Raw genomic sequence first — 26,079 nt, 5'->3', positions numbered from 1 at the left:
GTCTTTGCCCTCTTAAGGTGTAATGTTGTGTCTAATAACTAGTCTATTATGTGCAAAATGTCAGGTTTAAATATAATAATAAACTGTTCTTCAATGCTGTTTATGAATTGTTCTACAATGCCACCTATAACATTCCAATGTTAAAACTGACCCAAGTCCCTACATTCTGCTTCTTCTTGATCGTGAAGAACAAACAAGTCCAAAGTTAAACCACACAGCAAGAGAAAAAAACATTCCAAGCACTTCCCAAAGCTACATTTTGTACACTTTTAGTCTTTTGAGATCCAAAATTTCTAAAACCAAAGAACTGAGCCGCAATTCCCTAACAACATAACAGAAAAATTACGCAACTGTAAACAACAAGCCCAACTAAAAAAACAAACAAACAAAAGAAAATGGTACGGTAGGGCGGGGGCAGCTCTAGTGAGAACTATAACTAGTATAGAGGAAGACGGGAGAAGAGAGAATGTGGGTATTTTCGGTAGATCATAACCAGAAAAATCTCGATTTGATCGCTTGCACGGCCGCAAGGTATCAACGTTTTTCCCGCAAATGGTCATGGGCTGCCAGTAAAAAGACACGCGCACGAGGACTTTTAGGATCGGCTTCTTTGACACGAGATTTGTCCTAGTATAGAGGAAGACTGGAGAAGAGAGAATGTAGGCCCTCTTAAGGTATAATTTTGTGTCTAATAACTATATAATAATAAATTGTTGTACAATGCTGTCTATAAATTGTTCTCCAATGCCACCTATAACATTCCAATGTTAAAACTCACCCAAGTCCCTACATTCTGCTTCTTCTTGATCGTGAAGAACAAACAAATCCTAAGTTAAACCACACAGCAAAAAAAAAGAAAAAAACCCCAAGCACTTCCCAAAACTACATTTTGTACACTTGTAGTATTTTGAGATCCAAAATTACTAACACCAAAGTACTGAGCCGCAATTCCGTAACAGCATAACAGAAAAATTACACAACTGTAAACAACAAGCCCAACTAAAAAAAAAAAAAAAAGAAAATGGTACTGTAGGGTGGGGGCAGCTCTAGTGAGAACTATAACTAGTTTATGTAATGTCACGTTTTTTCTACCACCCCCAAAAATTGTCAATTTACAGGGGGCATCAATCAGTGTAGATCAAAAGAAGCATAAAAAAGAACAACAAATTAAATGAAATTAATGATCAAGATGACTTGTTGACACCTGTTAGGCTCATAAGGGTTTTTTATCAGCCTGAATGAAGATATATTTCATGGTAAAAAAAGAAAAAATCAGTTGCTGCCAAAACTGCTATAATTGATTCCCTATTAGCCAATACACGAGGTATCAGTGAATAATTAACAGATAGATTGGATTAAGTATTTATAAGAGACAGTAGCTGGAAAAAGGGGTTCTTAGAAAAAAGCTTTCTGGCGTGAAATATATGAAATCATTCATTGAGAGAATGGTTACCGTATAGATTAAAGGTAAGCGTAAAATTTTTTTGAAGCAACGAAGGACACTCGTAATCTCATTGGCTTATAAACGGGTTTTCATTATGTTGTCGAGTTAGGGGACAAGCCAAAACAAATCAATGGAGAAAAAAATAGTTTTATAACCATTTCGACCAGTCGTAGCTGTTACAAAATGTTCAAAATCCGTAATCTAGTGTACATACTGTGCATAAAATATTCACCAGCGAGCTTTTGTACTTCACCCATTACTTCAAATGATAAACAAAAAATGCTCTTACCGAATATTCTCGCAGAGCCGAGAGGTTCCTTTTCATCTCTTGCATATTCTTTTCAAGCTCTGACGCCTCTGGTGGAAATGAATATACGAAAGAACAGACGATAACAAGTTTGCAGAGGACTGCATTAAGCTGTTGGGTATTTTCCAACCAGACAATTAGTAGCTATAGTAAAATTTAAAGAGACAAAAATGAAAATACGTTAGTTGATTTTTTTTTATTAAGGATAACTATAATGATTGAAGGATTGCTCCTCGTAGCTAAGGTCAACTTAAGTGTGAAATCACTCTACGTGACATGATAATGTTATGTTCGAGCAAACCATTTCAATCCCGAGCTACCTCGAGGTAGCTCTTTGGAATTACCAAGCTAAGGAAAAAGCCAAAAGTAGACTCAGTACATGAAATAAAATTGAGAAGGTTTTGTGGATTTATTTACTAGCGAGTTATAGCTAGTTTTTCTAAACTTCGAGACCATTATGCGACGCAAATTTCAAAATACACATTCATGCGTTGGGGAAATTTATCAGTAGGTTTTATCACATATCATGGTTATTCAATGAAAAACTTATGCTTCCCTCGGATCAACATTACCGAGATCGATTTATGATGAAACAGCGGGAAACAGCGATGCCTTATCTCCAAAATGGATTTTTTGGATCTCGACACAACCTTTCGCCATATATTCCCCTCTAGAAACTTGCAATGTTTGCCCCTTGACGATCCCAGAAATCTTTGCCGCAAACACTAGGATCCGATTACTGGCAACTCATTCACTGCGGTGTAGAAATTAAAACTTGGATGTTGCTATACTTCTTGAGATCCAAGGAGTTTTTTCGAAAATAATTACAATGCAAAAATAGGCTTCGTTGTTTTTCAAATTTGATTACCACGAAAAATTTAGGGTAGTCAATATTTTCGGCTTTCCGGATTATGTTTACCGCTTACTCCCCTAATGCTCTTTTGCGGTGTTTGAACATTTTTCACATCTTTCGATGCTCAATATTTATAAAAGGATATAAAAGGATGAAATTATGGTGGCCGGTAAGAACAAAACAGAGTTACAAAACCTACAACACAAACACGAACGTGAAACAGAATCACAAAATCCGCAACACTAACACAAAACTCTACAACACAAACACAAACTTAAAACAGAATCATAAAATCCGCAACACTGACACAAAACTCTACAACACAAACACAAACTTAAGTTTTGTGTTAGTGTTGCGGATTTTGTGATTCCGTTTTAAGTTTGTGTTAGTGTAGATAATTGTAGATAAGCCACAAAAAAAAGAGATAACTTTTTTGCAATAGGTTAAATGTTTCAGTCTGAACAGATAAAAGCGAATGTAGTTTCGTCATTGTGATTGACCTTAGAGCTCAAGAATCGACCCCACAGGGAGAAGGATGATCTTAAATAAAATTTGTGAGACTTTCCTGATCATCTTATACGTTAATGACTTTTAAATGCTGTCAATAACTTCGGAAATTTATTTTACGAGACTTAAACTTAATCCAAGAAAAACAGAAAAACGAACCAAAAAAAAAAATGGAAAACCCTATTCGTCGCACACATTTCAAAGCCTGGGAAGGAGGGAGGGGGATGATTACTGTAAATAAAGAGAAGATCACTGTCAATCAAGGTATTCAAAATTCTCGCGAGGTGTGCTAACAAGCATTTTTATGTATATACGTATCGCACCTAGGGCTGCGGTGCATATTTAACCCTTGTTGTCCAATGCTGTTTTGATGCGCTACCTTAGGTTACTTGAGTCACGTCGGAAGATAGAAGTGTGTTGGCATGCCATTACAGACAAAAAAAAAAACAAAAAACACGCCTTTGAACGCAGTTATCAGTGAAGTGTCGAGAGATCCTTTCCTGTTCGTTCTTATCAGTACCTATGACTCGAAGGTCTATAACAATGATAATAATAATACTAATAATAATAAAAAAAGGTTCCTCACGATTTGGGCGTAAATTTGATAATCATCGGCAGTACGTCACACGCTTGTCCATACTTATTCAACCTCGATCTTGTTTGGATTTCGTGGTCTTACCAACGTTTATTTATTTTACCTTACCAGGCCAATTTTATGTGGTCATCCATAGGCTGAGACTCGCTTTCGCAGCGAAAATTGATCCAAAATAGAAGCGTATCTGACGCACGATCAATTTGAAGACATGAATTAAAATTTAGAATAAAACATCTTGTAAATCTGCAAATACCTGTTTCTCCAGAGCAGGTACATCGCGGTGAACCAACGTGAAGTACACCAAACAACATCAGCAAGGTGAGCCCAAGAGAAACTGCTGAGAGAAGGCACATAGCCAGCAGAGCCACACGATACAATATCTGACCTTGACTGGCATCGCTCTTCTCAACAGCAGTTTGCAGCAAACTACTACCACTGCTCATATTCCCGGCGTTTGAAATAGCATTCAGTTGCTCTTGACTGTCAATGGTCGTTTCAGTTTCCTTTTTGGTAAGGAAGAGCTTATCTTCTGCTTCGGCAGGATGGTTTTCTTGAAGTTCTGTTTCACAATTAGACGCCACAGGCAAGTTCGATCGTTGCCCAGGGGTAACGCTTCTGTTTAAAAAAGACATGTTCCTTACAAGAGTCGTTACTATAGGTGTGGTAGTCTTTGCTTTTCTTCAAAGGTGCAAAATCAACAGTCAGCAAGATGTTGACCAGCATACTGGTCTCATTTTCCTCTCTAAATGGTTTATTACCCTCAAAAGTAATTATCGAGAAATGCGTAGCGTAGCATGAGATAAAGTGCGAGATAATGACGGAATTAAAAATTTAAGCTCAATTATTATTGATATTTCAGGGAGGAATCTGCGTTTAAAAGAACAAAAAAATGTAAAATAGAAATAAGAACTTTGTGCATACGGGTTAGGACAAAGAAATGATATGATCAACATTAAAAGATATCTGCTGATCAGCAAACTTTTTGGCCGGTTTTAAAAATCAGTCAATTTTTCTATTGTTCAAGTCTTTGGAATTAAGAAGGTCAATTGGCTTATTTTTAGCTGGTGTGCTCCCAAGGTCAATGAAACGTTACCCGTTGTACTCCACGTTGTTCGCAATAAAGAGAAAGCAAACGATAACCTTCTCGTATTTCTGTTTCCGTCTAAAACAGAAGCAAGATACGAGCCTTCTGATAATAAACAAATGTTTGATATCTGTCTTCCGCACATAATTACGGGACAAAGGACATGAACACACTGATTCGATTAATCATTATCCTGTTCTTACTGTTCTTAAAGATCGTAGAGAAACTATTTAAACTTTTCTTCAGCACAGTTTTCATAATAACACATTTAAGGTGATCAATCTCTGCCGGTGCTATCTAGGGCATGAACCATGATCTTGTAAATTAAACAAAAGCAAAAAACGGATGAGTTGGATCAAATCGTCATAAGTAGGAAAAAAATTCCGGTTGTTTACCGACCCATCAGAAATACCGATTGTTTCGACAGTTAAGACAAATGAGATGCATTCCCGAATGGAAATTTCTTGGGATACGAGTATTTATTTTACGAAGAAATTCTCAGGGAATAGGTTCATGGACTGATTTAACGAAGCAACTTGAATAGTAAATACCTAAGCTTAACCCTTGTGTTAAATATCCTGATTCTTGATTTGTTTTACTGTGTTCTATACTTGTAAAGTAGGATTTGATTGCGATACGAAGTCCGAGTAGACGCTCTCGGAGCGATTTCTTTCAACAAGTAAGTCTTTTTTATTTGTCTAACAAAAAGCAATATGACAAGTAAAACGCAATCATTCCGGGATAAAAAACGTTGGATACAATAAACTTTTTAATAAAACATCCGATAGGTTAAAATCTTACAGTATTTGCTTGGTGTGCTTACTCCTTTTTTTACTTGACGCGTGATTTGTTAAGAACATAAATAGTGATGCGTGATTTAATAGAAAAATTCAGCGTGATGTGTGATTGGAACACCCCTTTTGCCACCCTCATGTAACTAAAATGTTACGAGGAGTCGATTGATCTAGTACAGAACATGTTGTGAGGATTAATTACATCGAACGTTTTGACAGTTTTAACGGTTTGCTCTTTCAGTTTGTCGTCAAAAGATTAATTTGTCTGTCTATGAAAAAAGGGGAAATTTAGACACAGTATATTTCGCGGCTACATAATTATATCATTCGCGTTCCGACTTGTTACCCTAATATTAAAGAGAAATTTTCCACGGAAATTCTGTCAAAGGAATTTTTGGATTATCGTCGTAAAAGGTAAATAACGTTTATTATCGAGGGCATATAAATAAGAATAGACGCCGCCCACCATTCTATCTGTGAGTTAATCGCGTTGCCTTGTTTGGATTCCACACTCTACACACTCCTATAAAACACAGGTGATTGATTCTTACTTTAATTGGGTTAATTGTAATAGTTGTAATTAGCGCATAATCTATTCGCCCTTCCCCCTACTCTAACAAAGAGCGCGATGGATGCAAAAAGAACTGAAAATTTTGATCAGTTCCACATCATTGCAAGTGTAAATGTCCGCAAATCTTGTGGAAATGTTCTATCTTTGTTTCCTTCCAGCCCTCATTAACAAAGTTGGTTCAAATTGATACTTGCATCTGATATTGTCATGTACGTCTACGGACGATGCCCAATTATTTATCTTTTAAATCTACCGCGCTTACCACCATATTAAGTATTTAACAAAATGTATGCTTTTGAAATATTTTTTCGCGACTTAGTAAAATTGTACAATTAATGATAGGGATGACCGTGACGTATTAACCTTGCGCAAAATAAAGAATTAGCCAGCCAGTAATACTGCAGGACTTCAGACTGCTTTACTACATGTACCTTTAGCCCTTATTGCCTAATCAATATATTGTGATATATACATATATATATATATATATATATATATATATATATATATGCATGCTCACTAGTTTTTCTACTGGCGAGTGAATGGTAGTTAAAACAGAGGTAATGCAAACTACATGTACCTTTAGCCCTTATTGCCTAATCAATATATTGTGATATATACATATATATATATATATATATATATATATATATATGCATGCTCACTAGTTTTTCTAGTTTGAGCACTCTGGCATGGCTTAGATGATTCCACATGTGTGAGATCACTTGGGGTGGCTATATGGCCTTACCTCCATCCTAGCATCAGCACTGCACTGATGAGGCCCAGAAGGCCGAAACAGTACTGTCTGCAGTTAGTTATATATATATATATATATTTGATGATCCTTGATACATTATGAGAAATGAAGACTTGCGTTTTTGATATGAATGACTTCATTTCATTCTTGATTAACATATATAGGCATAGTTCATACCAACCCGGTCCAAGAAATTTTTGGTTTGTACCAGGTGGGAATTTCAGGCTTGAGGACTTTGTGACAGAATTGACTGAACTTAAGTGGAGTGAATTTTCCAATTGACACAGTTTTGTGGAGTCTCTTTTAAAATGAGTCACAATCACCTCAAACTGAACGTTGCCCATGCGTATGGGATAGGATGGAACGACTGGAGCGCCTGCTGGCTGAACTGCATGAGAAATCTACAGGAGGAAGAATTATTTCTCGCGAAGCTCTTTGGTCACAATTTTGAAAATATCATTACCTGACCAGAAAAGAAAAAATTCAGATAACACTTTATTCATAAAAATAGAATCTTGTTGTCTTGTTATACTGTTACCGCGTGTCTAGGTTGAAATTAGCTTCAGAGCGTACCAAGCTTAGCGAAGGAAACTAATGACTCGCGAGCAGACTTTTTCAATCTTCTGCGATTTCTCTTCTCTGAATCAATTCTGCAAGCAGCAAATTCACATCTCTCACTTCCTTTCATACACTCCGACTTCTATTGAATCTTGCTCGCTCTGGGAAACAGTAATCAACCATCTCTCTCTAACTGATCGACTGACTGTGAACCGGTATAGAACACACTCATGTATATACTCACTAGCGGAAGGCATGAGTTGGCATGCAGCAGGCCGAACTGACCTTGAACGATTTTAAAAACATTGTGATCAGAACAATAACCTAAAAACCTTCACGAGAATGTAACAAATAAAAACAACATATCTAAAGATTCCGATCAAACAATCAGTCGCTGACTGTCAAAACAAAACCAAGACCTTCAGAGGAGTCCTTTGCGAGACTATCAGATAATCTGAGCACGTCCACTGATGGAAGTTAGAAAAAAGAGATACATTAAGGAGACTCAGCGCCGTAGCTAAAACCGAAAATTTACTTATCTATCTACACTTCTCATTCCTTGCCGCGCTATTTCACTTCGGCAGTCCGATCACAGGCGATGTTGACCGAGAAACGGTTAAGTGCTGCAAGCTAACCACCAAATTCAAAGATCACCTACTTTGTTTGAAAATGATTGAAGCAAGGAATATTTTTGCTCCTAAACAAGCCAATACCCTATTTTCTTAGTCATCATGGAGTACTTGGTGTAATCCCACCTCTTTGAAGAGTATTGCGTATTAAACTATTTGAGGCAGAGGCGGTTGGCAATATTGTTTAGACTAGTTTATCCCACGAGAGGTTATTGCAAACATGGCCCCATCCAAAATAACAGGCACACGAATATGCACGTGAGCTTAAGTCACCATCGTTGAATTCCATTTAAGAAACACCTCTTTCTTTTTCCTTCATTTATTTCTCTTCAGATTACCTTTCTCTTCAGGGGAATATTTTCTCGACCCAATTTCTGCGTCTACGATCACATTTTTTCCAACGCGCAGAATTTCTTCCCCATATTTAAACCAAGTATGTACTTTGTTTCATCTCGTTTTCTTATTTTTGTATCGATAAAATGTTCTGACGTGATCGTCTTGATATGGGTACTCCCTACGATTTTATCACGGGATTAATGTTTTCGATCTCTTCTAGTACATAAATTTTAGATTACAAAACCAGGAAATAAAAATCCCAAATTTCAATCTAAATGTTAAAATTGCTCGTCTTCTTCACCCAGGGGTCAACTACTTTTGTGTTAACAAGCTATAAAAACTTCTTATTTACCCTCTGATCAAGATGTGGGTTTTTTGATGAGCTGTTGTCGCCAATCATAAAGCTTCTCATTCATGATCGAAATCAGTGCGAGTCTCAATTCTGCGTTGTTTTGGTTGTGAAAAGAATGAAGAAAAAAAAAACGATTAGATGAAACACACTTCTTTACAATTCCAATATGGATACTAAAAGTAACCATTTCTAGACATCAATTCTAAGAATGATGTTCTTTTCTTTGTGTAGGACAGTTCGTACAACAGCAAAAAAAAAACAAACAAACAAAAAAGAAACAAAAAAATAAATCTTACTGTGATAAGAGTAAGAAAAATTTTTTTACCACAATTGGCAGCAATTTCGCAATCTGGTTGGCCAGTTCCTTTTTCGATAGGAATGCAGACAACGCTTCTCGCGTCAACGTGTCAACGTCAACGCTGGATAATGCTTGAAATGGATGCTTTCATCTCGACATCACTTGGTTTACCAGAAATATGCAGACAAACAAACGCCAAGGAGCCCTATTGATTGCATGTTGTTTTTCATGAGCAGTTAAATCTACCTGATATGTCGATCCGTGAACAGAATGGGAAAAAAAACATATTAAACCACTTTATTCTTATCGCAGAAACTAACTGAACAGTTTCTGTTGATCTTTTGCAACGTCTGCGAGAAGAGTGCATGTTATCGTAGCCTTAATTGGACCTACTTGCACTTGTATTTAATCATTGATACTATATCTTAAGTCTTTAAAACCCGCGTCCGAGTTTATTTTTGGACACAATTCAGCAAGACCGGGTCAAATGAATAAAATGGAAGCCTATGGGAAAATCAAACAATAATGATAAAAAGGAAATTACTTCTTTTTTTTCATGCGTTCCTTATAGTTCCTCTTCGTTCTTATGGAAAAATTTTCTCGAAGTATCTACTCCACAAATCTTTCTTTGTTTCTTATATATATATATATGTATTTTTAAGAGTGCGACGTAGGAGGTCAAATAACGCATTTCAATGAGGATTGTCTCTTCACATTATATTTCCCAAGAGCCCGCGACTCAACTTCGTCTGAACTCAAATTAGGGCATGGTCCTCCTTCAGAAAATTTAAAACAAAAAACGCATTTCAAATGATTTGTCTCCTCGTATTATATTTCCCAAGAGCCCGCGACTCAACTTCGTCTGACCTCAAATTAGGGCATGGTCCTCCTTCAGAAAATTTAAAACAAAAAACGCATTTAAAATGATTTGTCTCCTCGTATTATATTTCCCAAGAGCCCGCGACTCAACTTCGTCTGACCTCAAATTTGGGCATGGTCCTCCTTCAGAAAATTGACTTTGTCTGTCATACTTCTAGACTGATATGATTCGGATCTCAGTTGCTTCTTACGGATGCTTTTATTTTAGGGTATTGTTGATCTAAAGACAACATGAAGGGAAATATACGCTCGTTATTATGAGGGTAATTGTATTAGTATGTCTCGTTTTTAAAGTAGTTCTGGACGAATTTCGGGCAACACACTACCGGTTGTTTGTCTGCTTGATTTAAAGGGCGCCCTCTAGCATGTTCATACAAGGGCAGTCTGGTTCACGATGAGATCTCCGCAAAAAAATTACACCTCGTGAAAGGTATAACATATTTTCTTCAATCTCATCTGCAATTTCCACATGAATGTTAAGGGAATGCCTCGTATTATAAGTAGTTCTGTAATAATTTCATGAGCTACACTTTAACCAACTTTAGCCGGCGGTTTTAGCTAAAACGAAGACTCCAGAAAACAAAGACCTAAGACCCAAAAAGGGAGACCCGGATACGAAGACCCCTTTATTTCTTTATTTAACATGATTGTGACGAAGGGTATTTTCAGTTATTTGTGCGACTTTCAATACCCTTTTGTTTTGTGTGACATACTGTCGAATTGTCGGCATTATGTTTCATTCGGCCACGAGACGCGTGTTTTACAAATATAGTCAGAAGACGAGGAAGATTGAAGGATTGTCGAAATATTAGAGTAATAGAACGGAAAAAGAGGTATGTTCATCTTGTTTATTTTTGTATTTGTACACCGAAACGTGTATAACGAAACGTGTAGTTTTGTTACGTTTAGGACATTTGCGTTGTTTTGATTTATCTGCACACACGCCCCGCATGTTCGAGTCTAGGACATTTAATAAGTGTTTATTGTATGGTAAAGGCTTATTTTAATTAATTGTATTTCAGTTTTTACGAGCTTTCAAGTTTAATAAACGAATTGAGATTCGATAAACGCTTGAAGGTTCCATCAAAGTAAAACATTTCTCCGACGCGGCGTTATTAGATTCGACTGATGTCAGCGTCCGCCCACTCACCATCATATTGTTATGGTTTCTCGCCAGAAATATTCAGCTCCGGTTTTAATCTTTCTAAGAGCGATGAAGTATGCAATCAAACACCGGTTTTAACAATAAGACCGCGAAAACGAAGACCTCTTATTTTCTTTATCAATAATGATATATAATGGATGTTATCAAACGCGAACTACCGTGCCTATAAGAACCGTGTTCATTTATTGGATTCTTCCCAATGTCCACTATATTTTTCAGGTCAGCACATTTAGTTTAAGATGCTAGATTGATAGCCTTTCAGTAAATCCACTGACGTCAAAGCGCGCTCTAATTAGATTTTTTCCTTCTTGCGGTTGCCGTCTACTTACACCATTCTACTTAAGGGCGGATGTCAGTATCCATCGCACAAATTTGAAATAATGTGGCAAGTCACCCAAAATTCGATTTCACTCCTACTTTCATATTTTGTAGCCCAGTATGTCCTGATAATTGTGGTGTAGTTTTTTTGTGAAATTTATTTCAGTTTTCGAGAAATGATTTTTTTCGTTCGACCGCTCAAATATGTAAATTTTCATCGTAAATATTACCCGAGTTGTGTGACCTCGTGCAATGAATAAACTTTACCTGGTATTTCTGTCAACATAATGCTTTGTTTTATCATCTTAACTTAATCCCCTGTCATTACTGGAGCTAGCAAAGAAATATTTATTTTTTTGGTGAATATTTTTGTCCAACATACTTTTCTTACGTCGAAAAGTAACATCAAAACAAAGACAGTTTTAACAATGACCGGTATGACAGAATCTACTGAGCTTCGAGCTTTTAAAAGACAAAAGGATGGTTAAAAAGTTACTGTAAAAATTTCCTCGAGTAATTGTATTGTTCTATCTCGAGACGAACTCAAAGTCCGGCAAAATTTACTTGCTAGCGACTATGAAACATGCATGGTATGCCTACTTGTCGCCACCGTTTACTGGCATAAATCACTTTATTTATGATTTTATTAGCTGTTTCGATTATTAAATAACGCCTTTCTTATGTACGTTGAAAACCTCGAAAGAAACAACGGACTCGCTAAGATGCGTTCTTTTCATCAATGTAAGCGGTCAGATAACAAGCAATACGCTATGGATGTAAGGTGAAGAATTTGTTTTGAGAATTTGACGTATTTTTTTATTCCTTGGAGCGGTCGTAAATATTCCCATACAAACTCTTATAATAGACCTTTTTACAGTTCCCAGCGCCATATTGGAAATGCAACCGCGCGCACGTGAGAACGAGGCTGGGGTTGACTCGCGTTAAATCTCTGTGAGCGCTTTTGATGAGATTCGTACGTGGGCAGTAAAATTGTTCGATTTTTAAGGAAAATTGATGGTCCTAGCCGAAATCTCGATGAAGCTAATTTTTCTCCCAAAAAGAAAGGAAAGCAGTGTGCATGCCGCTTTTGGTTGTTCAAATACATTTTATGGCCCCAATGGTTTGGCTACGAGCTTTTACTTCTCCAAGTTTATGCACGGAGGCATGTATTTTTGCTAAGTATTTATCGTTTTATGCTTATCTTATTCTCTGTGAATTATGGATGATGGTAACTACTGTTGCAAAATTAGTACAAATTTTCTAGTGGGTACCTGAATTGTTTTAAGTTCGGTAGATTTTTTTTTATTCCGGCAGCAAGTCAAGAAGTTCAGTGCTGCTCACCTGTTTACAACATGGCTTGCCTAAAACACTCCTAGCAGAGAAACTCTTGGAAAGTAATTGCTTTTAATAAAATAACCAAGACACTGTATCTTCAGAGTTTTTACTTATTATGGCAGACCCAGAAAACTGACTCAAATTTGGTAGAAATTGTGACAAAAGCAGTTTTCAGTGGTTGTTGTTTTTGTTTTTTATGATAGCATAGTAATCCACTATGGATGCCACATGGAACTCTCAAAAAATATTTTGTGTGCTTTATGTTTCGATCAATTTGATGCTTCAAATTGAAAAAAAGAAAAAGTGAGTTTCACCAACTAGTAGAGTTCTCAACACAAAGATGAACTATGACACAAAATTTTATTATTCACAAAATTGTCCTCATAATAAAAAGTTTGATAGAAGTCTCGCAAAAAATAATTTCTCATAAATTTCGATGGTCTGAAAGATTCTATTTCAAACAAATCTTATGGTAACTATAACAGGATAAAATAAATATCTTGATTTGGATATATTTCTCAATCTTTAAGTATCTTCTTTACATCTCAAAAGTATATCATAACATTGGTTAACACAATGCAATAAGAACTGGTATAGCAAACCTTTGTGTCAGAAGGCCTCTGAGTGCTAAGAATGGGAATATCAATTCACTGAATGTTTATCACTGACAGAAACTTAAATGTGTGTAAAGGATTAGCATTGTTGAGATCAGTAGCTGAGAGGAAGCATTTCTGTTCTCTTCCTTTAACCCTTAAATACCCAATATCTGATTGTCAATTCTCCCTCCTAGTCGCTACACATTTACTTGTAAATAAGTTATGAGAATTTGATGTAAGATCAATAGAACTTCTGCCTGATAAGTTTCAGTATTAACATTATCTGTTTGCTGGATAGTCTTAGGAGAAGTTACATGAATCAGTCACTTCTGTGAGTTTTTAAATCGTCTAATATTTTGGTCTGATTCTTTTAATGGTGTCTTGCCACCTAATAAATTACTATGAGTCGCGAACTGAAATGGTTTTCAACGTATCACGAGCATAAGTTGTCCTGGGCAAGATGGGTATGAAAATATATTAACATCTGTTAGTTACAGTTTTCCTCATGGGTTGATAGAAACAAGGGTTATAATCAAGTGGTTTTACAGGCTCTATTGTATAGTTTCCCATAAGATAAAATGTACAAATGGCAAACTTAAAGACATCTTGGTGAACAAAATGGGAACAACTTTAACTGAAGAATATGGTACAACAACAAGTACCACATCAACAACAGCAGCAATAACCAATCTCCTCTACCTAGAGGACTGCAGCCTTTGCCTCGCTTTCTAAGCCATACTGAACAGCTTCTGTGGTACTTCCCGTAATGCGTTCCTCTAAAGCTGACTTAAATTCATCTCAGGTAAATTACGGAGATTGCTCGCCTATCCAAGGGCTGAAATCCTTACCATAGTTACTTCGTATCTGAAGTCGCTCTGGTTTTGTCCTACGTCCCGGTACGTTGGTACGTTTTTAGGGTGTTTTTCGCTCAATAAAACACCTGAAATAAGCATTACTAGGACGATTTTAATGATCTGACTTGGGCCTCTAGAGCAAATCGATCAAGAATTTTTTTATTTTTGGAATTTTTCAATTTTTTGCTTTTGAATTGGTACTTTTTAGGGGTATACATCAATTGTTGCCACTCCCACACAGATAAGACTTAGGTACCTTTTTATAATTTTGTAGGAGTCGTTTTCAAAATTCCCGGCGCGTACCCTCGCCCTTTTATGTAAATGTGTTCCCCGGGGGTGATGATACGTGTAGCACACTTGAAACTTAGCAAGGACAAATTTTGATGTGATTTTGGGTGAAGAGAAACAAGTTTTGTCAGCCTCTAGTAGCTTGTGCGGAAGGGCCCTTTACCACCCTCTCTCTGGATTTTTGGTAGACTATTGACCAATTGCAATCGAGATTTAGGGTTTGACGGGACGCGTAATTTTTCTCACGGTGGTAAGTAGCCTAATTACCGGAGCCAGGCTGTATGAATTTTCCAGACATCTTGAGTAATACCTGTAATACACGCTTGCCAATTCCCCTCTCTGCTTTTGGAATCGACTTAACCTTACCATTGCCATGGCCGGACACCTCTTTAGGCACTCTACATCTACTATTAGAACCACGACTCCACCCAATATCTATGTGTGGGGCAAATTGTAAAATAATCGATATCTGTTGGCGTATCGAAGATGCCGGTGTCAGGGGTCCAAATCCGTTAGCGGATATGGACCCCCCTTCGCAGATTTGGACCCCCCTACCAAACTTTCCTTTTAAGCATCCTTTGTATCATATTTGGTAACTAATTCTATTTGCAAGCTTTTTGTCGGTGTTCTTTTCAATCACAACACAACACTCGTCAATAAAGGTAAAAAAAACCCATCCATTTCGTTCCAATTCTACCGTATTTATTATAGCAATTCGTACAGTATACGCAAGAATTAGATGTGAAGAAACTACTGTATTCGAACTATTGAAATTGTTACAATAAATCTTTGCTTCTTCTGATGCGAATCGCGTCCAGTCACAAAAACAAATCTGTCTGATTTTCTAAAATAATAACATGAAACAGTTTCTGAACAAGAACGAAGAAACTACTCCTAGTACAAGTCGTTCGTAAAGCCTATGATAAGTAAAAATGTTTCTATTCTGAACTATTGGAACTCTCAGCTTAAATTCAGATGCGAATCAACATTAATGTCAACGTCTTAACAAAAGTGGAGACTATTACATCGAACTCAATCGGCAAAGGAATCATTGATAGATCTTTAGTTTTCGGAATGCGGTAGTTCCTGAAAGGTTTTTCTAGATATATCTTGGTAATTCGGAGATTGATACATCTTTGAATTGGTATGTGTCACGCTGGTCATGCAACTGATATAAAAAGATGGAGAAGATATGAAAACTGGAACTCAAATCTGGCTAGAATGTGGTAGAGCATAACGTGATCATCGAAACAGCTCATAAAATCATAAATAAACAAGGTAAGAGTGTTATGTTAGATTTTTTTACAAATTGTAGTGATTTATGCAGGCAAACGGTGCCGACAAGTAGGTACACCATTATATTTCATAGTCACTAGCAAATAAATTTTGCCGGAATTTGAGTTCGTCTCAAGATAGAACAATACAATTAAACAAGGAAATTTTTACAGTAACTTTTTAACCATCCTTTTGTCTTTTGAAAGCTCGAAGCTCATTAGATTCTGTCATATCGGTCATTGTTAAAACTGTCTTTGTTTTGATGCTACTATTCGACACAGGAAAAGTATGTCGGACAAAAATATTCACCAAAAAATAAATATGACTTTGCCAGCTTCAATAATGACAAGGGATTAAGTTTAGATGATAAAACGATGGATTATGTTGACAGAAATACCGGAGGTCAAGTACATTCGTTACACGAGGTCACACAACTCGGGTACTATTCGCGGTGAAATTTTGCATATTTGAGCATTTCATCGAAAATTAAAATATATTTTCAAAAAAAAAAAAACTACACCACAATTATCAGGACATATTAGGCTACAAAATATAAAATTAGGGGTGAAAGCAAATTTTGGGTGATTGCCACTGTTTGTCTGATGCATGCTGACATTAGCTCTTAAGTTTTCTTTTCTTTCCGCAACCCAGAGGTGTTGACACTAGGGAGGAGATGAAAAATGAAGTTTTAAAAGTTTTTTGAATAACGGTATAGCCTTGAAATTACTTTCCACTGTAAAAAGACTGAAGAGCAACGTCGTAACACCTACTGGTGTCAGTCGGGTCGAAAGTTCACATCGGCAAGCTCTGATTTATTTTTAGGATGAGGACGTCAGGGTGGGCGGTTAGAAATTTTGAAGGGTACTAGTGTTTTCGAAAATAAAAAATAATTAAGGAAAGCAACAAATAGGAAAATTTAACGAAATAAAGCGATCTCCGGTTTAGCGCCTAATGTAATTGTGGGCGATTTTGTTTGTTTGTGTGCTTTTTTTTTTTTTTTTTTTTGCCTTAATTAACTGATAAATAAACACGTTTCAAGCAAAGAAATTGCCAAGCTTTTCACTGTTTTCACTGGTGAAGCCATGAAGCGTGACGATTGTATGGACTTTGACTCCTAGTGCGAGCAGAAATGATTCGTCGATCACGAAGTATTTACTGCCACCTTTCAAGATCGGCTTGAAACTTTTTGGCCAGTTAATTTCTCCATCAGAAGATTCATCCATTGTCAAACTCAACACCCTGATTTTGCAACATAACTAACCACAAGAAATTGTAGATCGGCAGATCGCCTCAGCTGAATTTTGCCCTTGCGGCGTGGAACGCGAACGGATGTTTACAAATTGTGAATGAACTATTGTCAAGAAGCAACCAATTGCGTGTCGTGTCTTGCTTGATGTCAACAGTCACGCAAGCCGACCACCAATCACGCGGCGTTCGCTGATCGATCGATCCACATAGTCGACTGAATCAAGCAAAACAGAGGTAATGTTTATAACCAAAGAAACGAGAAGAGGAACAAAAGTAAAAAAAGTCCCGAACTCGACTCTCAAGTCGCATTACAACACTTCAAGGGGGGTTTGTTTACGCGAGTCATTACGTGCATTGAAAACTCTACAACGTATTTTATTAATTTATTATACTCATTACTCGTACTTTTATTTTCTCCATTGGATAAAAATATCTTAGAAAGCAACAAAGCAAGTTCTCAATGATTTAAGAACTCTGTTTGAAATCTATATGGTATATTTATACCGCTTGTTCTCTTAAATTCACATCGCAAATACCGTACTATGTTAAAATACGCGAGCTCCGTTTGGGGGCGCGCGGCGCATGCAATGCTTACTTCTACTTGAAAAGACATGTAAGCTGATAAGTGCTTGGTTTGATCCGAGGTTGATGTCTTTGACATGTTGCCCAACACACCGTAATGCGTAGCAATTATTAGACATCAATCAAGCAGATTCCCGGGAGAGTTTATTTCATCTGTTAACAAAAGAAAAATATCTCACCTACATCAAAGAACTTGCGCTCTTCACGATCTTCGGAAGCATGCCGGCATGTCGGCAAACTCATCGGAATGAATAAGTAATGAGAAAGAACAATAGCCTGAATATATGAATACTAAACAACCCCAATTTTTGAGGTTCACGTTTAATCCGCTATGGAGTAGTCATGTCGTGGAGGGGTTTTCGTCTTCGGATCTTCGTTTTCGAGTCTTAGGTCTTAGGTCTTTGTTTTTGCGGGTCTTCGTTTTTGCTACAACCTTAGCCGCCGGTTGTTTGTTTGCCTGATTTGAAGGGTGCCCTCAAGCTTGTCTCATACAAGGGCAGTTTTGCTCACGGTGAAATCTTCGCAAAAAATATGATCAGATACGATCTATTTCCGGTTAGTTGTCAAAAAGACAGCCCCTGGAAGGTAGCGACTGATGAAAGAACATATTTATTTGAATCCCATCAGAAATTTCCTGGGATGAATCTCCTCAGAGTCCTGGTCGATACTTTTTCAACTAAACCGAGAGCTCAGTTTTGAATAAGCTTTCGTTAGACCGTTTTATTCGACAGTCCTTTGTCATTGAGTCGATAAACTGTTCTCACATATCTCAAATTTGCATGACACTGATAGCATGTGAGTCCTCAACCCAAATAAGTCATCACAGCTCGACATTAAATTGTGACTTTTCCCACACATTTCAACCGACGCCATTTAAACTTCGATTGACGTCGACGCGAGGCTCTTTCTGTGCTACTGATATCAACTGAACTGGGTCTAAGAGCCATAAATAGCAGAAACAAAAAATCGAACAAAACTTCAATGGGCCGGACTGATTGATTACTTTTCTGTCTCTACTCGCGTTGAACCTGTTATGCATAAAAACGTTTAAAAAAGTGATTTATTTTTCTGTTGGGTACAGGATTTCTTGAAATAACAGCGAAACAATGTTAACTAACGTTCGCTAAGTTAGAATGTTTTTCAAAAGGACCAGGTCGAATTCATAAAATCGCGGCTGACGGTACAATTTTAACCATGTTAATGTCTTAAACGCCTCTGAGCTAGCGCTAAAATTGGCTATAAATATCTATCGCAAAAATAATTTAGTCGATAGATTTGCGTCTTACAAAAATTGTACACATTTGAAAAAATTTATTGTTATGCAACATAAACGTCAGTGTTTATAATAATACAGACAATTTGTTAAGCAGTGTAACATACAGGTCAGTTAAATCTGTTTTCCCGTGGCCACTGGTTTAACATCCCCATCATCTTCGATACAAAGAATCATGTTAAGCGAATAGTTTACGTTTACTTTTAGGGCCAGTAGTACATTTAGCAATACACCTTTAATTGCCCGTTTACCAATATTTGCAACATACATGAATTCGACAAGCATAATATGTCCCTCACTATGATAAAATAGACAATCGGTAATACTTATGTAATACAGCAAAATGCTCCAAAATGTCTTCGCCTCGCTTCTGGCCCAACATTTTATCAACTTCTTTAGAAATAATGGAATGGCTTGGTCAATCGAATCGCACCCCTGAAAATTAGATATTTGTTCGGAATGAAGACGAGATGGGCTAGCAAGCGTTTAGGTATTGTCTCACAAATACTAATCATTTGCTGGAATATAGTTTTCGTTTGATACTTACGATATCGGGCAGAAGACTGGGAAACCCATTTCGAAACACTCTCTGGTAAACATTGGGCCCCGACAGCTTTCCAGTGAAGAATGCATCCGTCTGTTTGTTTTCATCAAAACACACTTTGGTAGATGATTGTTGGGGCCCAATTTTGAACGATTTTCTTTTTCTCATAATGAAACTGTGAAGCAAAGGTATCATGCATGTTGCGAGATTTTTATGTGCGGCAAACGCAACAAGCCAAATCTAGAGGTAGAAAGTCGTTGTTTACCTTCATCTATTTCTTCCCGGTTTGACCCTGTCATGTAACGATTACAATACTATTTCTTCATTTCGATAGAAAATCTATTTCTCTCAGTTACAGATAAACATATAAAAAGAACACACACTCCCTTGGAATCAACCTTAGAGGGGAGTACTGGGTTAAGTATGTAAAATTGCTGCTAAGCGGTTAATGTCGCAAAAAGATTTCTGGCAAAATTAAATTATTTTTACTGTTCTTGGAAAATTCATTGGCTCGTCTCTTAAAATGTCGGTTTCTGATAAAGCTAAAGAAAAGTTAATGGATAAATGTTAAACGAACAAAAGAAGATGACTGCACTTCTAACTCTGTTACCTTCCTTAATGCCGAAAGGCTAAGTCTACAATAAGCCATTAATATCCATAACAATAGGATTTGATGAAATCATTATTTGCCTTTTTCTGTTACTGGACACATTTGAAAACAAGTAAGCTACTAACGACAAAAAATATGATATAGTCAGGGCAGTTGTTAATACTGCAGCACTCATGTTAAACTGCCTAAATTGCTCTTCATCTCGTTTCTGGTTAAAAACTATTATTGTCTTTAAAAAGGGCCCTGTTAAAAGGAATGGCTTAACGTTTTCTTATTTAGGACTGACACTTCCAGTAGTGCATGTAGCAATACAGCCTTATTACTCCAAGAGATAGGGTACCTTCGCAAAAGCACTTGTAGGTTCTCTTGCCACCTGAGATGGTGCTTGATAATTTAACAAATTTTGCGTCATTTGTATCACAGTTTACACCAATAAACGTAGTATTCTGCCAGAAAAATAAAGATAACATCAATGGTAATATAAGAATGATGAAACTAATGATAATGATAAATGACGTCAAGAGTTCGAAGTGCAGAAGACTTAAACATTTCTCTCCTGTTTTTTGAATAGGTAGGTGCACATTTTACACTATCAATGCAGTGACAAAAGCCGACTGCCACAATCTGGGACATCCTCTTTGCAAGTTCTTACAAACCGAAATCATATTTTTGAAGTTGTCGAAACTGAAGAAAAGCTCTTTTGCACTGCCTTTAATTAAAAAAAATCTAAAATTTCCTTTAAATATCAAACCTCTATTATTTGGGGGCATCTGAAGAACCCTTAAGTGAGAACGTCTCGAACAAATGCCAATGAAATGATTCATTCTTTCTCCTGAATCCAATATAGAGCTGATCTGTAACTTACGTTTGCCTCCGTCACCTGCACTTCTTGTCTGGCGGGCGAACCTGCTACCATACCAGGGCTGGATGCAATATTGTAAACACAGGAACTGGCCCCAGGTCCAGGTAGGCCCTGGGTACCATTATATCCTGGAGATCCGGCAGGTCCAATGTCACCCATAGTACCATTGAATCCAGGTGGTCCTTTGATTCTCGTGCTTCCATTAATGTTTATCACCTAGAAAATTTAAAAACAACAAGAATGATGATTGTGATGCTAATGATAGCAGTAATGATAATTTTGTCTGTAATAATAGCATCCAATAAGAAAAACAAAATGTCATTTAATTCCAATTTTCTTTTTTTTATTCATTATAAAACTTTCCATCCTAATGATTACTTAGTCAATGAGTGGAATAAAATTGTTCATGTCTTGAATTGCGATTGCGGTAACTAAAGATCTCGTTGATAGTTGGCCTAATTAATAACTAAAAAAATAAATAAATTAATTAACAAACCGTTATGTTGTTCTTCTGTAAATAGATAGCTACAATTTACAATTCTTAGTTTGTTCTAGTTCATTAACTGGAAGTGATTCCAACAAAGATATTTTGAAAAGAGAGCAAAACCGATGCAAAAGCGAAACAAATAATTACCGTCTCTAGCCAGACGGTAGTTAAGGTTTTTTAAATTTTCAGTTATATAAGTTAGCCAGACGGTAGTTGAAATTTTAGAGGATCTCTCAAAATTCTCAAACGATGCGGTCTGCGGAAGGAAAAAGTCGATTCAAGCATATCTTACCTTGAAAGGTAAATCATGTGATCTATGTTAATTTCGGGTGAACAGCTACCAAGAGAAACTGCCCGACACAGTACTTCTAAAGTAGGTCTTTTTTATCAGGCTTTTATTGCAAGTGTGCAACAATCTGACTGAGATACCGTTCTATGATCTTTTCGTGTGTTATTTTGTTCGAAAATCTCTAGATCTTGGATTCCTTTTTTTCCCAAGAATATTATTTTCTGGTGTAGGAGACAAGTATTAGAGATTGAAACCAGTGATCTTTTACTGGTACAAAATCATAACAGCTGATAATAAGCAGCCAGCAGTCTTTTCATTCAATGTAGCTTCGAAGCCTATAAGTTTCATCGATGTAATATGGGTAGCGTCGCCTATTTGAGTTTCAGTTATGTAAGTTAGGGCCGCTAATTTTTTGTAATTTAAATTAGAGACCAAAGTTTAAAGTTCAGTTAGTCCCTAACTACATTAAGCTGCACGCACTTTTTAATCAAGCTGCAAGATTTGCTGTCGAAAATCAAGAAGCTTTTCATTCACAGTTGTGTTTAGTTTGTTCAATTTGTAGGGTGCACTTTGTATTGCGAGCCAGATTTCTTTTGTATTTTGGTCCTGGTAAAGAGCAAAATCTGGTGTTCTATTATAAGTGGAACATACAAAATTTTTTTTTAGGAAATGTCGCCTTTTTTTCACAATCCCCAAAAATTGTAAATCTGCGGGTGGCAACAATCAATGTAGACCACAAGGAGCATATAAGAAGAAAAATAGTTAAAATAAGATTAATGATCAAGATGATTTGCTGGCATTTGTCACGCTCGTAAGGGTATTTATCAACTTGCGTAAAGATATATTTCGTGCTAAGAAAAAAAAAAACCCAGAACAACTGTCTTCCAAAACTGCCATAATTGATTTCTTACACGGTGTTACGAGTAAAATTTAATCTAACACTCGTTCTGTTGACTTTTTCTTTATTCTAACCTTTTACACTAGTTGTCACAACGGGGACTAGCTCTGACCTCTCGAGGAAAGTGAGGGTCACCGTTTATAAAGGTGACACTTACAGAGCTGTCAATCTCTAACCTTCGTCATATTTTTACACTTAAATAGCGAATCACGTCGGGCTACGTAGAGCGGAGTTCGCATACTAAGTAGTTACCTTCGCGATGTTCACGCTTTACGAAATGTCTTTCTAACTTAAATTTCTTGGTCTTACAATCAAGTTTAGGCAAAACAAAACAAGATCGACAATATAAAAATTATAATAAACTTAGTAACAGAATTAAAATCATACTTGGAAAGATATCCTAAAAGTTGTCCTTGAAGGTTGCTGCATAACAGCAGAGTAAAGACAAAATTCGGAGAAGAAAGGGCGTACCCAAGGTACCACCCCTAAGAGAGCTACGTGCTATTCGTATAGGTTATCTAATTACAAATTCAGTGCGGAAGATGAAAGTAATTCACGTTTACACCTTAAATCACCTCTAAGAAAAATAGGTGTCGCACGTGTTAAAATTAAAAACTGAAAACTATTTTCCTGATCGGGAATTCGACATGGATTTAGCCTAAAAACGAGAGTACGAAATGGATAAAAGTATAAAGAAGAGATATTTCCAGGAAACTCCTGTACAGGATCAATTTATATAGGGTAGAGTCATTTTCTTAGTAATTAATTTTTTTTTTGAGCAACATAATGAAAAGGTACCGGTAACTAGCCGAAAACCGCAGTTTACGCAAAAACATCTGTCTCCATGTCAAATTTACAATCATAATAAGGAAAGGTGACCGAACTCTATTTGTAAGGTAAGACCGCCAAAAGGAATAAGAAATGATCAACTGGCTTTTTACAATGTTTACGGAATGGCTTATACATTATATCCATTCATTATTCCAACACCAATAAATTATACATTATACATTATTTCCATTCATTATTCCAACACCAATAAAGGAAACCCTTACAATATTTTTAGATTAGATATATTCCCATTTTTATCGTTTAACAACGGCAATCAGCAGAATGATTAAAAGATAGATTGGATTAAGTATTTAATAAGAGACAGTAGCTGGAAAATGGGGCTCTTAGAAAAAAGCTTTCTGGCGTGAAATATATGTAATTGTTCAGCGGGAGAAGAGTTTTTTGATCCTATAAAATGATTTTCATTACATCGTCAAGTCAGGGGGCGAGAAAAGGCAAAAGAGTAGAAGAAAAGAATTTGATCAACACCCTGAAAGAAGGCCGAAAAAACCAACGGAGAAAAATATTTTTATAATTATTTCGACCAGTCGCAGCTGTGTAGAAAATGTTTGAGATCCTCAATGTAGTGTACTTACTGGGTGTAAAATATACATCAGTGAACTTTTGAATTTTACCCATTGCTTCAAATGATAAAGAATATCCTCTTACCGAATATTCTCGCAGAGCTGAGAGGTTCCTTTTCATCTCTTGCACATTCTTTTCAAGCTCTGACGCCCCTGTGGAAATGAATATATGAAAGAAGAGACGATATCAAATTTGCAGTACGCAATTCCCATTGCCTTTGGACGAAGGGATGAAAACTAAAGTATTTTACTGGGTACTCTTTTCTTCACTGAGAAGCTGATAACACGGCATTATGGACATATTTTGGAAACGTAGGTCCTTTTCTTTACGTTCTTTGGTCGCAAAGTTGACTTTAAAAATGTTTGAAACTAAGGAAAAACTACGAAGCAAAACTGATGTAGACTTCAAAGACTTTTTTGACATTGTTAAAATCTCAATTTGACAGGTCTCAAGGGAAACTCCCAACCCTTTTTGAAATTGAAATCGAAATTGATTGCTGACGTCCTTAAATGTTCGAGAATTCATTAACTTATTTGGAATATGCTTTAACTGCCTTGCGTTGTTAAATGAACCTGTCTTGAGACAGACGACGTGGAACGCACAGCATTAGTTGCTTGGGGCGGAATTTAGATTTGGCACGGACGAAAACACTCTTTGATTGGATTGATTTAACTGATTTTTTGCTAAAAAAAATACCGTCGTCTCATCAAGAGAGAGACTTATTATTAACCCTTCTAAAAGTACAATTATTTTCTGGACCCAAGTGCTTCATCCAGGGATAAATCTCTGATTCTTTGCCTAAAGTCATATTTTCCAAGAGAGCGACATTTACCGCGACAAAGGAAGGCTAAACGCGAAAATCAGTCAGACCGATGACTATTTTTTAACAAGCCAATGCTTCAGAAAATGTTGTGCGAAAAAAGATTGATTAATTGTAAAAAGCTATCTTAAAGGATTGGTGTAACGTTTTCATTATAAAAGGCAAATGTGTTATACTGCACTTTTTCAAGGAGCATAAGACGTCTAAGCCATACAGCTATAAATTACCAATCATGGTTTTTTTTTTCTCAGTCGAATGTTCACTTCCAATCATTCTTGCAAAACATAACTTGAAGCCCTTTGAAGGCCCCTCTTGTTTTGTCTTTAGTCTAAATTATGTCTTTTCCCATTATCAGGTTTGCAGTTTCTGGTCCTGATTTTTGTTTTGAGCCCCAAATTCCTAAGGAAGTTGTCTATTCAGAGATTAGAATAAGCATGGAGTATGCAAGTCCACCTACTCTGAAGAGCGCCATTATCGGTCGGAAAAGACGAGGACGCGTTGAATGTGTGAGACTTCATCATGACCAAAGCTAAAACCAAAGCTGCCATAGCCGTGAGGAATGCTATAGTGCCAACTGCAATTGATATGAACAGAAGTCGCCGAGTTACATCTGTATTTGATTGCCAGGCATGTATAGGCTGGGATTGTCTTTGTTCTTTGATCCCCTCTCTTTCTCCGAACTTTCCAAACCAACTGGTGTTTTTTGTAGTCACGGTAGCTGAGTTATCACTTATTTCTGCACTACTTCCCTCTTTTGTCAGCTCCATCTCACCGAAAAATGTCCTTTCACCCACCGTCTGCCTGGATTAAATGGTGATTATGGAATGAGGATGCAAATTATATTTCAATCGTACTTTGCCCTTAAAGTCTTAAATTGACAGCTCTCGTCCAAAAGGTGGATTAATGGTAATAAAATAAAGCAGTTCTCATAAAAAAGCATTCACTCTTATAAACAGATATCAATATATATATATATATATATATATATATATATATATATACTCATCAGGGGGTTTTGATTTTTAAATCCCCAGGGATGAACCTGTAGTTTATTTGTCTTTTTTCTCCCGCCATATATACATCGCTCTACTCCTATGTACTGAGCACTGTTTTACGAAAGTCAAAATTTTACATATATATATATATATATACATATACTCACACACACATATATGTATATATATGTGAAGTCTGTGTTTCGATTTTTGCGTCGTACAGTGCTCAATACGTAGAAGTAGAGCGCTATATATATTGA

At 36.6% G+C, this 26,079-nt stretch overlaps 2 protein-coding genes across 3 annotated transcripts in view; both read right to left on the bottom strand.

Moving 5' to 3' along the window:
- Nucleotides 1–4,420, bottom strand: part of LOC131791808 (collectin-12) — a 51,364-nt gene extending 46,944 nt beyond the window's left edge. Inside the window, exons 1-2 of one of the 2 annotated variants that reach the window (XM_066169993.1) lie at nucleotides 3,960–4,403; nucleotides 1,734–1,801 (exon numbers count right to left, since the gene is read on the bottom strand). In XM_066169993.1, coding sequence (XP_066026090.1) covers nucleotides 1,734–1,801; nucleotides 3,960–4,338 — 447 coding nt within the window. In that variant the 5' untranslated portion in view covers nucleotides 4,339–4,403. Of the gene's footprint in view, nucleotides 1–1,733; nucleotides 1,802–3,959 lie in introns of both variants that reach the window. The other variant, XM_066169992.1, reaches the window with a different exon arrangement.
- A 14,777-nt stretch (nucleotides 4,421–19,197) lies between these two features.
- Nucleotides 19,198–25,591, bottom strand: LOC136282389 (uncharacterized). The gene is made up of 4 exons (XM_066170010.1): nucleotides 25,282–25,591; nucleotides 24,089–24,156; nucleotides 20,918–21,130; nucleotides 19,198–20,498 (listed from the first exon to the last, which is right to left on the bottom strand). Exons 1-4 carry the CDS (start codon nucleotides 25,589–25,591, stop codon nucleotides 20,328–20,330), a joined length of 762 nt encoding a protein of 253 aa, XP_066026107.1. The 3' UTR covers nucleotides 19,198–20,327.
- Nucleotides 25,592–26,079: the final 488 nt, after the last annotated feature.

Source organism: Pocillopora verrucosa, chromosome 7 (assembly GCF_036669915.1).
Source record: "Pocillopora verrucosa isolate sample1 chromosome 7, ASM3666991v2, whole genome shotgun sequence".
In the NCBI taxonomy this organism is placed as follows: Eukaryota; Metazoa; Cnidaria; class Anthozoa; order Scleractinia; family Pocilloporidae; genus Pocillopora; species Pocillopora verrucosa.
Note: the sequence above shows the minus strand (reverse complement) of the source record. Positions and strands in the feature narration are given on the sequence as shown.